Here is a 13,505-nt window from a genome sequence, read left to right on the forward strand (position 1 = left end):
GACACAGGAACAATCACCCACAAACAAACAGTGAGAACAGCCTACCTTAATATGGTTCTCAATCAGAGGAAACGTCAAACACCTGTCCCTGATTGAGAACCATATAAGGCTAATAGAAAAGAACCCAACATAGAAACACATAACATAGAATGCCCACCCCAACTCACGCCCTGACCATACTAAACAAATACAAAAACAAAGGAAAACAGGTCAGGAACGTGACAATTTCTCAGGCCCAAATGCTAGAATATGCATATAATTGACAGATTAGGATAGAAAACACTCTAAAAATGTAAAAAAAACTGTCAAAATATTGTCTGTGAGTATAACAGCACTGATTTTGGAGGCGAAAACCTGAGGAAATCCAACCCGGAAGTGCCTTTTATTTGGAAAAATCCCTGTTTCATTGCCTGCCCATCCTCCATTTAAAGGGGTATCAACCAGATTCCTTTTCCAATGGCTTCCTCAGGCTGTGACCAGGCTTTAGACATAGTTTCAAGCTTTTATTTTGAAAACTGAGCGAGATTTATTAAAAACCCGTCAGGTGTCATTTGATTAGTTCATGCGCGGGAGAGTTGTGGCTCGACATTTTCTTTCTCTGTAGTATTGAATAGTTTACCGTCCGGTTGAAATATTATCGATTATGTATGTTAAAAGCAACCTGAGGATTGATTATAAAAAACGTTTGACATGTTTCTACGAACATTACGGATACTTTTTGGAATTTTCGTCTGCCCTTCAGGACCGGCACGAGCCTGTGGTTTTCTGAACATAACGCACAAACCAAATGGAGGTTTTTGGTTATAAAAATTATCTTTATCGAACAAAAATAACATTTATTGTGTAACTGGGAGTCTCGTGAGTGCAAACATCCGAAGATCATCAAAGGTAAGCGATTAATTTTATTGCTTTTCTGACTTTCGTGACCAAACTAATTTGCAGCTAGCTGTTCTTACTGTTTTGTCTAGTGATTGATAAACTCATAAACGCTTGGGTTGCTTTCGCTGTAAAGCATATTTTCAAACTCTGACACTATAGGTGGATTAACAACAAGCTAAGCTGTGTTTTGGTATATTTCACTTGTTATATCATGAATATAAATATTTGTAAAAAAAATATGATTTGGCACTCCGCAATTCAGCGGTTATTTATGAAAATGATCCCGCTAAAGGGATCCGTGCGTCAAGAAGTTAAACAGCTACAAAGAATTCAGATAAAAACTCTCGGTAGGTAGTGTGGTCTACAGCTTATCATGATATACTCAACCTCAGGCGAGCAATAGCTCAAAACATCCATAGTCCGCCGCCCCTTGTCTTACCAGACGCCGCTGTTCTATCCTGCCGGTACATCGTTTAACCAGCCAGCTGTATGTTGATATTGTCGTCATTCAGCCACGACTCCGTGACGCATAAGATGTCACAGTTTTTAATGTCCCGTTGGTGGTTTAATCTTCCCCGTACCTCATCGATTTTATTGTCCAAAGATTGCACGTTTGCTAGCAGAATTGAGGGAAGTAGGGTTTATTAGATTGCCTTCGAAATCTCAGCAGGCAGCCCAGTCTCCCACCTCTCTTTCTCCGCCTCCTCTTCACGCAGATCATGGGGGTCGGGCCTGTTCCAGAGGGAGCCATATATCCTCCGCCTCGGGCTCGTCAGAGTCGTGAAAGAAGACAAATGATTCTGCTAGTCCGTGGTGAGTAATCGCAGTCCAGATGTCTAGAAGTTATTTTCGATCAAAAGAGACGGTAGCGGCAACATTATGTACAAAATTAGTAAAAAAACAAGTTACAAACAACGCAGATAAGCAAAAAAAAAAACTAGCGGTTGGGGGCACGTAAAATGTCTGCCTTCTGCTCCAGCGCCATTTTTTTTCATGTGACCTATGCTGATGTTGACCTTAAACAGAAGGCCAAAGCCAAGAAGAAGAAAGGTAAGGCAGGACATCCCTCCTTCCATATTCCCCCTATCATAACCTCACACCTCTGAACCCATATCGATTAGCTGTATAATATTCTGTATATAACTGTTATATTATTCTGATGTTTTATCCTCACTCCTTACAGAAACAGAAACCCCACCTGAGGCAGATTCAGTCTATTCTCAAGTGAAGCCAGGCACAGCACCAGGTAAGACTAATAGCCATATGCTACTGATATTTAATGTGATACTAATATGGAACTAATTATCTGATATCAAAGTATAATGTATTTATTTAAAGTATGTCTCTTTGTTTGATTCTTAAGAGTATGTTTGACTGCATGTCCTAAACAACTCTGTGTGGTGATATGTTGCAGGTACCTGAGGGGGAAGGGATGGAGGGATGGAGGGATTAAAGGATGGAAATATGGAGGGGTGGAGTGAGGGAAGGATGAAGGGATGGAAAGATAGGATGGACGGAAGGGATGGATGGACGATTGGAAAGATTGTGGGATGGAGGGATGGACGAATGGAACAATGGAGAGCGAAGGAGGGATGGAGGAATGGAGGGACACACCATCAGAGGAGGAGCAGAAGGAACACAGGAACATGGATTATGCACGTTCAACGAACACAAGCTAACACATACAAACACACACAATAACATATTGTACATTAAGGATTTTTGTCTTATTTTATTTACCAACATATGTATTTTATTTAAGCATGGTTTAATTGTGTTTCATTTTTTATTATAAGGTGTAATGATGATGGATCTTATCTGCAGCTACAGTAATTGTGTCTGCTTTGTATGGTGTATTGCAAATGTTTTTTTGTGTAAGTTTATTAAAACGTATTATCTTTGATTTATTATATCTGTAATTCAGATGATAGAATAACATATTTGTATATGAATTTCCTAAATATTCGAAGAATTATTCACGTTTTCATCTAATGGCCTGTAGTTTTACAATATCTTTGCATTTTGCTTTTTTAATAAGCAATTTTTTATCCAGTCCATTCTTACAGTAAATAGATATTGTCATCATCATCAACTTTCCATAAAACCTCATTTGGTCAAAACTCCTTTAAGTCTAGTATAGATCTTATGCTCCACAATGTGTGAGTTAAAGGGACAATCAGCTATTTCTACATCAATTTATGGACTTAATTATATCTACCCATTGAATCTTGAAGAATATAACATAAATGCCCCATGAGCAAAGTTCAAAAGCCGTACCCCATCAGCTGAAGACCCGTTGAGATGTTCAGAATGACTTTTTGGGGAAGATTGTCCCTGAAGAGAACAAATCTTCTCAGTTGTATGATGTCATATACAGGAGTTCTGAGGAGCGAGTAACCTACGTATGAATGAGTACCTGTTCTCCCATATTACCTGTTCATCCTACAGACAGGTCATAACGATTAATGACATTAGTGGTGTATTACTCTGACTGATATTTTCAGTGTCCCTGCATGGTCCGGAAGGTCACTGTTCCAGTTAGGGGGTTTCTGTGTCTATGTGTTAATGTCTATGTGGTCAGACAGACAGCCGGCAGCCAGGTCATTGTCACTGGCTCTGATAAAATAAAGCAGGTTGCCACGGAGACCACACGTCACAGAAAGTGACATCACCACAAGATGTTGCCTGAAACATAGAAGGGGGGCCTTTGTCAGTAACCTGGGACCTACTACCTTCTGAAAAAGTTGGCAGGTGTTTCATGTCCCTCAGTCACACTGACCTATGAGCATGCAGAAGAAGTCATGCACATGTAACAGTGTGATGTTGTTCCCCTAGATTATGCACCAAGTTGCACACAAGGACCAATTCAAATAGGCCAGGTCAAGAGGGGATGTTAATCATTTGATAATAAAAAATTATAATTCAGTGTATTTTTTTATTTTATTACAGCTGCATAGCTAATGGTTTTCTTTGGTGTACAAACACTTTTTCATATTAATATTGTACATACATGTGATTGTAAAAGTTTTGTATATTTTGGTTTGGCCCATCGCGGGTTGTCTGTATTTCCGTACCCCATTATTGTTCTCTTTTGCCTGACCTTCGGCTAGCAAGGTGCCTGAGAGCTTGGACTGCACCAAGGGTTAACATAATGTGTGTTGTCTCTTCGTGTGCAGGGCAAATGAAAATAATTCAACTAGTAGACCTTCAGTTGTGGCAGCGTCCTAATTAAAAGTACACAACGCAGAACGAACCACGCTACACAAACACTTCTGCAGGCATATGAAGCCTAGATGAAAATGCCCACAAACTGCTTTGATATTTTAGCTCTGTCTCACTCACTCTCTCTAACCCCCCCCCCCCCACTCTCTCTCTTTCTGTCTCTGTCTCACTCACTCTCTCTAACCCCCCCCCCACTCTCTCTCTTTCTGTCTCACTCACTCTCTCTAACCCCCCCCACTCTCTCTCTTTCTGTCTCTGTCTCACTCACTCTCTCTAACCCCCCCACTCTCTCTCTTTCTGTCTCTCTCTCACTCACTCTCTCTAACCCCCCCACTCTCTCTCTTTCTGTCTCTCTCTCACTCACTCTCTCTAACCCCCCCCACTCTCTCTCTTTCTGTCTCTGTCTCACTCACTCTCTCTAACCCCCCCCCACTCTCTCTCTTTCTGTCTCTGTCTCACTGTCTTTCTCTAACCCCCCCCCACTCTCTCTCTTTCTGTCTCTGTCTCACTCTCTTTCTCTAACCCCCCCACTCTCTCTCTTTTGTTCTCTTTTGTTCTCTCTCTCTCTCTTTATCTATTTCTCTATTACTTTCTCTCTTTCTCTCTCTGTCTCTGTCTCACTCTCTTTCTCTTCCCCAAGCCCTCTATCTAGCTCCTTTCTCTTTCTCTGCAACTTTGAGTGGTCTGCTCATAAAGTAACAAGTTACCGGTATCTGTGAAACACCAAGACCATGAACCACACAACCAGCAGCAGCTAGGAAACACATGCTCCACCACCATCAGACTGATCAACACAGTGACAGACCCCAAACACACCCACGCCTCATCATCAAACTCTCAAGCTGAGTGAAGGGGTATTTTCAGAGAGCAACTATAGAATGTGACCTCCTTTTCAGCTAACAAACAGGAATTATTTTTTAGAACAGCAGCCCTCATCAAAAGGAAGTCTGCTCTTTCTCTACTCTACAGTTCCTTCTCTGTGTGTATCGGTTAGTCAACTGCTAGCTACCAGTGACAGTGATAGATAAGGACATACAGCCTGAGGAAACAGTCAAATCCTTACAGAGATGTCTGGTGGTCCCTTCTCCTGCTTCTCCAAACAGGGAATACTACTTATCCTATTCTCCAACCTCCACTATGGTAAGTTTTGTAAAAAAAAGATATATATATTATCCTGTTCGTGCATTGAATCTATTGCATGGGCTTTCTTGAATTATAAAGTTAGTAAAACCGTTACCTTTCTCTAACTTCCTTGTTTGTCTTTGCAACGGTGTGTATTGACTGTAGAATGCCTAGCCATCAGTGATTGGTTGGGTATTTAGAATCTTTTGCTTTACTCCTTTTTGATAAAACTTACATAATACCTATATTCAGGAACATATCATGATGAAGTGATTCTGCAGTTTTGAATGAGTGCCAATGGTGTGGTTGGGTCAGCAGCTGTTGCGTTGTGTTGGATTCGGGGTGAACTTTGAACATTGAGATATTAAAGACATGATAGATCAGACGCATAGTGTAAAAAGGAGTGAAAGAGACTGGGTTTTATGTCAGAAGGTAATTGGTCTCTGTAGAAGGACAGATGGCTTTGGAATGTGTTGGGTGGACGGGAGGAGGTCACAGGATTGCTATTGGGGAAGCAGATTGACATCTGTGGATTAGGCGAAGGAGGGGTTGAGGTCAGGTCAGATCCACTGAAAGGAGAAAAAATGTATTATTATCCTATTACCCTCCTCCTGTCGAACCATAAGATGTAAGGATTGGAGAGAAGGAGGAGTATATATATGTGTGGAGTATATATACTTGTGGAGTATATATACTTGTGATGGAGTATATATACTTGTGATGGTGGGAACATGTCTTTGTCTGACTACAGCTGTGTTGACCCTTTGGGAAGAATTCAACTTGTTTAAGCTTCTCTAGTGTCTAAGAACCTAACAATTGCTTCTAGAACGCAACAGATCTTAACACCTTGTGCTTAATGGCTGTCATTCATTACATTTAAGGTGATAGGGGACTGTATCAAATTATTGTTTTTATTACATAATAAGATACACTGCAGGACTAGGATAACTGCAGTTATGCCCTATATACCACACCTCATTGAGTTGTAACTTTATTTTGTCTTAAATGGCTGCAAGCCCTAAGTCGGGATCAATATGACAACAGCCAGTCCAAGTGCAGGGCGCCAAATTCAAAAACCATAAATCTCATAATTAAAATTCCTCAAACATACATGTGTCTTATATCATTTTAAAGGTAATCTTGTTGTTAATCCCACCAAACTGTCCGATTTCAAATAGGCTTTTCAGCGAAAACACTACAAACGATTATGTTAGGTCACCACAAAACTAAAAATAATCATAGCATTTTTCCCAGCTAATGATAGCATCACAAAAACCAGAATAGAGATAAAATGATTCACTAACCTTCGATTATGTTCATCAGATGACACTCATAGGACTTCATGTTACACCATACATGCGTTTTTTGTTTGATTCAATTCATATTTATATCAAAAAATCTGAGTTTACATTGAGGCTACAAGAATCACTAAATGCAGAACATCAAGTGACTTTGCATAGCCCGTCGTTTCAACATGAATACTCATCATAAATATAGATGATAATACAAGTTATACACATTGAGTTATAGATATACCTCTCCTTAATGTAACCGCAATGTCAGATTTAAAAAAAACTTGAAGGAAAAATAACTGCACGCTATAATCTGAGACGGCGCTCAAATTAGCATGTCACAGCTAACAAAGATAGCGTCACTATAAACAACAATATATATTATAAATATTTCATTACCTTTGTTGGTTTCGATCAGAAGGCTTAGCAGAAACTCCAGGTGCACAATAAATGTTTGTTTTGTTCGAAAAAATCCGTTATTTATGTCCAATTGTTAGCGCGTTTGGTAAACATATCCAAATGCTAATTCTGGTCAGCTTCATATCGGACAAAAACTTCAAAATGTGATATTACCGGTCGAAGAAACATTTCAAACTAAGTACCGAATCAATCATTAGGATGTCTTTAACATATAGCTTCAATAAAGTTCCAACCGGAATATTCCTTCTGTCTGCGTGAGCCATGGAACGGCAGTGGCTTGAAGAAAACGCATGATCAGGAAATGGGTGCTTGATGGTCACCTGACTGATTCTGCACTCATTATCTCCCAGAACACCATAGAGGTCTCACTGGAATTTATATTTATTGCTGACATCTAGTGGAACCCCTAGGCAGTGCAACTTCAGCCATACGTCATTTGGAATTCTTTTGGGACTCTGTTGAATACAGACAATCTCAGATTTCTGACTTCCGGTTTGATTTCAACTCAGGATTTTGCCTGCCAATATGAGTTCTGTTAACCTCTAACGAGCCTCTACCCCGGGTCCGGGATCACCCCCCACCCCCCCACACACTGATTAGCATAGCTAGCATAGCTTCACAAGTAGATAGTAGCATCTAAATATCATTAAATCACAAGTCCAAGACACCAGATGAAAGATACAGATCTTGTGAATAAAGCCACCATTTCAGATTTTTAAAATGTTTTACAGGGAAGACAAAATATGTAAATCTATTAGCTAAACACGTTAGCAAAATACACCACTTTTCTAACTCCATCAGTTTCTTACTACTTCAGGTGCTATCACCAATTCGGCTAAACTAAGATATTGATAGCCACTAACCAAGAAAAAACCTCTTCAGATGACAGTCTGATAACATATTTATGGTATAGGATAGGTTTTGTTAGAAAAAAGTGCATATTTCAGGTAGAAATCACAGTTTACAATTGCACCGACCATCACAAGACGACTAGAATTACTATAGAGAGCAACGTGTATGACCAATTTACTCTTAATAAAACATTTCATAAGAATAGACAAAGCATAGCAATGGAAAGACCCAGATCTTGTGATTCCAGACAATATTTCAGATTTTCTAAGCGTTTTACAGCGAAAACACAATAAATCGATAAGTTAACATACCACATGTGAAAACGTTACCAGAGCATCGATTCCAGCCAAAGAGCGCTATAACGTAATCACCGCCAAAATATATTAATTTCTTCACTAACCTTCTCAGAATTCTTCCGATGACACTCCTGTAACATCATTTTACAACATACATATACAGTTTGTTCGAAAATGTGCATATTTAGCCATACAAAACCGTGGTTATACAATGAAAATAGTAGCAACTCAAGCATCAAAATGAGGGACGTCAGCTTTCAGAGTGATCTAGTTTAATCGAAAGCTAATCATATACTTGACTAAAAAATACAGGGTTGACAGGAATCGAAAGACAAATTAGTTCTTAATGCAACCGCTGACTTACATTTTTAAAATTATCCTTACTTTTCAATACAGGGTTCGCCAAGTGACGCGATAACAAACAAAATGGCGAAATATGCGTTTAAAATATTTCGACAGAACAACGATTTATCATATTAAATATTGCTTACTTTGAGCTGTTCTTCCATCAGATTCTTGGGCAATGTATCCTTTCTATGTTGTAATCTTCTTTTGGTCGATAGATGTCCTCTGTCCTTCGAAATATCCACTAACGATCGAACGGGACCCCAAAACGTGTCCAAAGTTTCAGAGTGCACAACAAAGAAATTCCTCAAAATCGCACTAAACGGATATAAATTGCTATAAAACGGTTCAAATTAACTACATTATGATGTTTTTAACAACTATAACGACTAAAAACATGACCGGAGAAATATCACTCTCTAAACAACGATTTGGAAGGAGGCAGGTCTGATGTCCATCTTGCGCACGACGCATGCAGGAAGAGAGCGGTACTTCTACGTTTTCTTGTTTTATAGTGGCTGTGATTGTGCAATAGACTCCATTCAAAACGTGATGACGTACAGACACCCAGAGGAAGACGTAGGCAGTGTCGGTTTCTTCATAGCATTCACTGTCCAGACTCCAGATCAGGGGTAAAAATTTCTGAAATCTGACCCCTGTCATGAAAAGTGCTGTAGATATTGTTCTGTACCACTCAGAGACAAAATTCCAACAGCTATAGAAACTAGAAAGTGTTTTCTATCCAATAATAACAATAATATGCATATTGTACGATCAAGAATTTAGCACGAGGCAGTTTAATTTGGAGACCCAAATATGCTAATGCGGAACAGCACCCCCTATAGTTCCAAGAAGTTAATCTCAGAGAAATAATTCAAACAGTTTTAGATACTTTGGAGTGTTTTCTATCCAATATTAATAATAATATGCAAATATTAGGAACTATGACTAAGGAGCATGCCGTTTGAAATGGACACCTTTCATCCAAGCTACTCAATACTGCCCCTGCAGCCATAAAAGGTTAATTCATGACAGATGTTTTTTCGTGTAAGGGTTTATAATTCATTTTTTCAGACTGACATGTATTTATAATGTTGACAACACTGTATATGACACATTTCAGGTGAATAATGAAACATTTAACACAGTGGGAGTTGTACTTGTGAGCTTCTCTTTTCCTGTCATCTCATCCTGTTCTGCTGAATGTGGGGGAGGAGTGGACTTTAAAGACGTAAAATAGGACCTACACACTCAGATACATAAAGATATAAAGTTAAAATATGTAAAGTGTCATGTACAGTATAAAAGAAACCTGGAAATTGGCTAATTAAATCTAATCCATTATTATCTATTATTGATTAGGTAGGACTTTGCATTTCAGTGTATTATTGTGTAATTATTAATGTAGGCACACTGTAACAAGTATTATTACAGTGTAACAATGAGTAATTACAGTACTTGTTACATCTTACTTACATTAATAAATACACAGTAATAAGATCATTGTAACATAGTGTCCAACCATTGATTGATGTCAGAATAACGTGTGCATTTGTGTGTTTCAGGTGTAGGTGTTCCTCTGATCATCAACAAGAGAGTGGGGGACTCCGTGGAGCTGCTGGCAGGCTTAGAGAGGGGACATTTCAAATCCTTGGAGTGGAAGTATTTGGGAAAGGTTATTGCAGAATTCAACTCAGAAGTTGTAAATTCACCTGGATCCCAGTTTGAGGGGAGACTAAAGATGAACACCAAAAACTTCAGTTTAACAGTCAGAGAGCTGACACTGCAAGACTCAGGGGATTTTCTACTTACAGGTGAAGGGAACAAACGTCAAATTGACAGTAAGACCATCACTGTGAAGGTCCACGGTAGGCTGTTTTCATCTTTTTGCATCCTATTTTGATATCATTCTTATTTTTAAGAACAGCTGATGGTCTTTACACTATAACACTGAATTTGGGGTTTTACACTGACCTTACTCACCATGCTTTGTTACATTTCAATCACATTTTCAAGTTTAATCCTCAGTCGTCTTTCTTCTGGTTGTATGGCTATGGTAGGATTCATTTAGAAGACTCATTATGAGTCTCTATCTCTCTCCTGGTTGGTCAGAGCCTATATCCAAGGTGGTGATCCAGAAAAACATCAAGCTCTTGGCCAACCACTCCTGTACAGTACGGCTGGTGTGCAACGTGTCCTGCTACCCCAACATTACCTACACCTGGGAGAGAGACAATGAGATCTACGGGGACGCCCAGCAGATTCACTTCTCTCTCTCACCAGCAGAGAGAAACATCAGTGTAAAGTGCAACGCCTCCAACCTGGTCAGTTGGAAAACTGCCTCTGCAACAGTAAAGTGTAGAAATGACACAACCACCCCAACCACCCCAGGTACCAAGATATCATAATAATCCCTTCCATACACTTTTCAGTGTGCTTATACGCTTATGTTGTCAAATATAATATGTAATGCATGTGATTACATTGAATGTATATGATATAGAGCCATTTAGTCTTTATCATATTGTATAGTCTAATCATGTGTGTTGAACAATATGTGACAGGACTGGCGTGGTATACCATCTACATCGGAGTATCAGTGGGAGGTGCTGTGGTGCTGATTCTTATTGTAGCTGTGGCAGTGTGCTACTGCAGGGGCCAAAGTATCACGGGTATGTACAGCTTAGGGGCCTCCACTATATTTAAATTGACATTTCTGTTGTTTCTAGAAGTATTCTTCAGCTGATATGATTTTGGGGGGGATTTGCTAGAAATTAGAAAAAGGGTGAGACCCCTCATTAATTCCTGGGAATGTTTGTTGATATCCTGTATGAAATGTATCTGATTGGTTGATATTTTGTTCTTATAAAACACAGAAGATCTAACTGACAACACAATATATGCTGATGTTATGATCAACACAAGAAGTAGAGATGTAAGTAATCATTGCCGTTATTATGTATCTGAGTGTGTGGAAGCTGTATGTACTGTATTGTAATGGGCTGTATTTTGATTCCAGACAAGATCAAACAGTCAGGTAAACCCAATATCCATCTATGAGACTGTCAGTGATCTGGTTATCCCAAGATTGAACAAGGTAAGATATAAATGGTCATAATGGTAGAATGTCTGTGATTGAATGGAAGACTATGTAGTCTACTTTGAGAATAGTCTATACCTTTCTTGATGCTGAAACAATTTCTTCTTGATTATCTGTCACATGTAGCCGCAGACTCTGTATGACAAGATCGCATTTGGACGCCCAGAAGGCCCCCCTTGTCCCTACCAGAAAGTACTGTGAGCTGAACAGGATGTGGTCATAGGCTGGGCCTTGCATAGATATACAACCCTCTGCATCCTCTGCATCTTACACGTGTACATTCTGTAGATAGGCCTAGATGTTACTGCTTAATTTCATCACGATCTACACAATTTGCTTACAATTTGATGATTGTACTCTTCTCCCTTTTTTATATATCATATATATAGTGTATCATCAGGCCTTATGCCTTTCTTTGAGGGCCTAGTTACAATTAGGAGATTCTGAAATGTGTCATAGGCAGTTATAGGTGTTGTGATCAGACAAGCTCATATGTCGAATTTCTAGTTTCTAGATGAAAGAAAATAGTTGTAGATAATCGTATGACATTGATTAGTGAGGTTGATTTATGCCTGTGAATAGAAAGTGTACTCTTTTGCATTAGGATTATGTGCTGGCCAGGCATCGATGAGGTTGTAATCAGAGAGTATATGATGGAGAGTCTTTGTTACATGTGGACTGTAGTTGTTCTTATTTGATTTGTCCGCATGTCCAAAATGGCATTCATGTCTGTCGCAATAACCAGATGAAATTCAATAAATTCCCAAAAATATTCCATTCACAGAATAAAAAATGTTTCTACCTTTTTGCATACGTTGAGTGCCTTGCTTTTAGACTGAATTGTAATTAACACTCACAACTTTACTTGTTAGCGACATGATTGTTGTATTGAATGGTTTTCAGTACTGTAGCCTTCACCAAGTGAATATTTTATCTTTAAAATTAAACTCATTATGACAACACATTACATATATCATAAAGCCGCTGAGGGCCAAGTTACACCCTAACACACTGGTCTGAAACTCCTGGTTTAGTCAAATTATGCCGGCTTGCAAAGGGATGTGTCATTTCTATTGGAATCCAGTCAAAGTTTGGATATCCAACTATTTAACATTTCAGTCACATGCAACCTGCATTCAGAATGACTGTTGGGGTAGAGAAGATTGATTATTGAGACTACCTAAATCATATAAACTGGAACAGCCATAACAGTAACGTGTGAAATAAGTCCAACTAGTTACAGATAGGATAAGTTTTGAAAAATGTATGTTATCTATGTTTGTGTAGCATAAGATTACTCAACCAGTCATTGTACAAGCAAATACACAGGTATTGAAACAAACCATTCTGAAAATCAACCTGTGAAGAGATCATGCTGGAATAATGATAATGATGGTGATTGGTGTGGTTTTGAGCAAAGAATCATTTTGTATTTTACTCAACAAGCTTGTTCAAATACAACTGACTTCAAGCAGAGTTTGTTGATTTAAGACTCTAACAGATTGGCTCAAATTCTTGCCATTTTTAAGTCCACTCAACTTACACAATAATGCAAATTAAGCAATTGTTTAAGTTTGACTTTTTCCAGTGCACAGTGTCTGAAATTAAAAGGCTGAGGAACTTCACATTAGGTCACCTGTTTGTCATAGTTGAGTGGTCATGGTTTGCTCTCTTCGACTTTAGCAGTGTGGGTTTGTGAAGGAAGGCACTCTGTGAAGCTGTCTTTTCCCGCTGTGATCATAGAGTCAAATAGAGAAATGGTTGTAATCATATGTAAAAACCCTTGGAAACCTAGTTGTTGGGCTGATGAGGACACATGAAAAGTTGTGCAGGGATCTATGTCCTTTTCAGAGAGAAGAATGACATTGTTCTTGCAGCATACATTTTCTGTAGTTCACTTATTAATTTATCTCTTTTACATTCAATCTATCACTGTGATCATGCAGTTGACCTCCAAATATCTACAACATAAACCAA

The 13,505-nt window shown here is 38.9% G+C and overlaps 1 protein-coding gene across 1 annotated transcript; it reads left to right on the forward strand.

The window, feature by feature from the left end:
• The first annotated feature begins 4,911 nt into the window (after positions 1-4,911).
• Positions 4,912-12,335, forward strand: LOC139534902 (SLAM family member 8-like). The gene is made up of 7 exons (XM_071334439.1): positions 4,912-5,241; positions 9,994-10,296; positions 10,541-10,819; positions 10,993-11,100; positions 11,305-11,363; positions 11,448-11,525; positions 11,655-12,335. Exons 1-7 carry the CDS (start codon positions 5,169-5,171, stop codon positions 11,727-11,729), a joined length of 975 nt encoding a protein of 324 aa, XP_071190540.1. The 5' UTR covers positions 4,912-5,168; the 3' UTR covers positions 11,730-12,335.
• The last annotated feature ends 1,170 nt before the right edge of the window (positions 12,336-13,505 follow it).

The sequence above is a fragment of the Salvelinus alpinus genome, chromosome 11 (genome assembly GCF_045679555.1).
Source record: "Salvelinus alpinus chromosome 11, SLU_Salpinus.1, whole genome shotgun sequence".
Classification (NCBI taxonomy): domain Eukaryota; kingdom Metazoa; phylum Chordata; class Actinopteri; order Salmoniformes; family Salmonidae; genus Salvelinus; species Salvelinus alpinus.

Coding starts and splice junctions, on each gene's coding strand:
- LOC139534902 (XM_071334439.1), top strand. CDS start 5,169: ATGTCTGGTGGTCCCTTCTCCTGCTTCTCCAAACAGGGAATACTACTT. Junction 10,820..10,992: donor AACCACCCCAACCACCCCAG/GTACCAAGATAT, acceptor AATATGTGACAG/GACTGGCGTGGTATACCATC. Junction 11,526..11,654: donor TTATCCCAAGATTGAACAAG/GTAAGATATAAA, acceptor TGTCACATGTAG/CCGCAGACTCTGTATGACAA.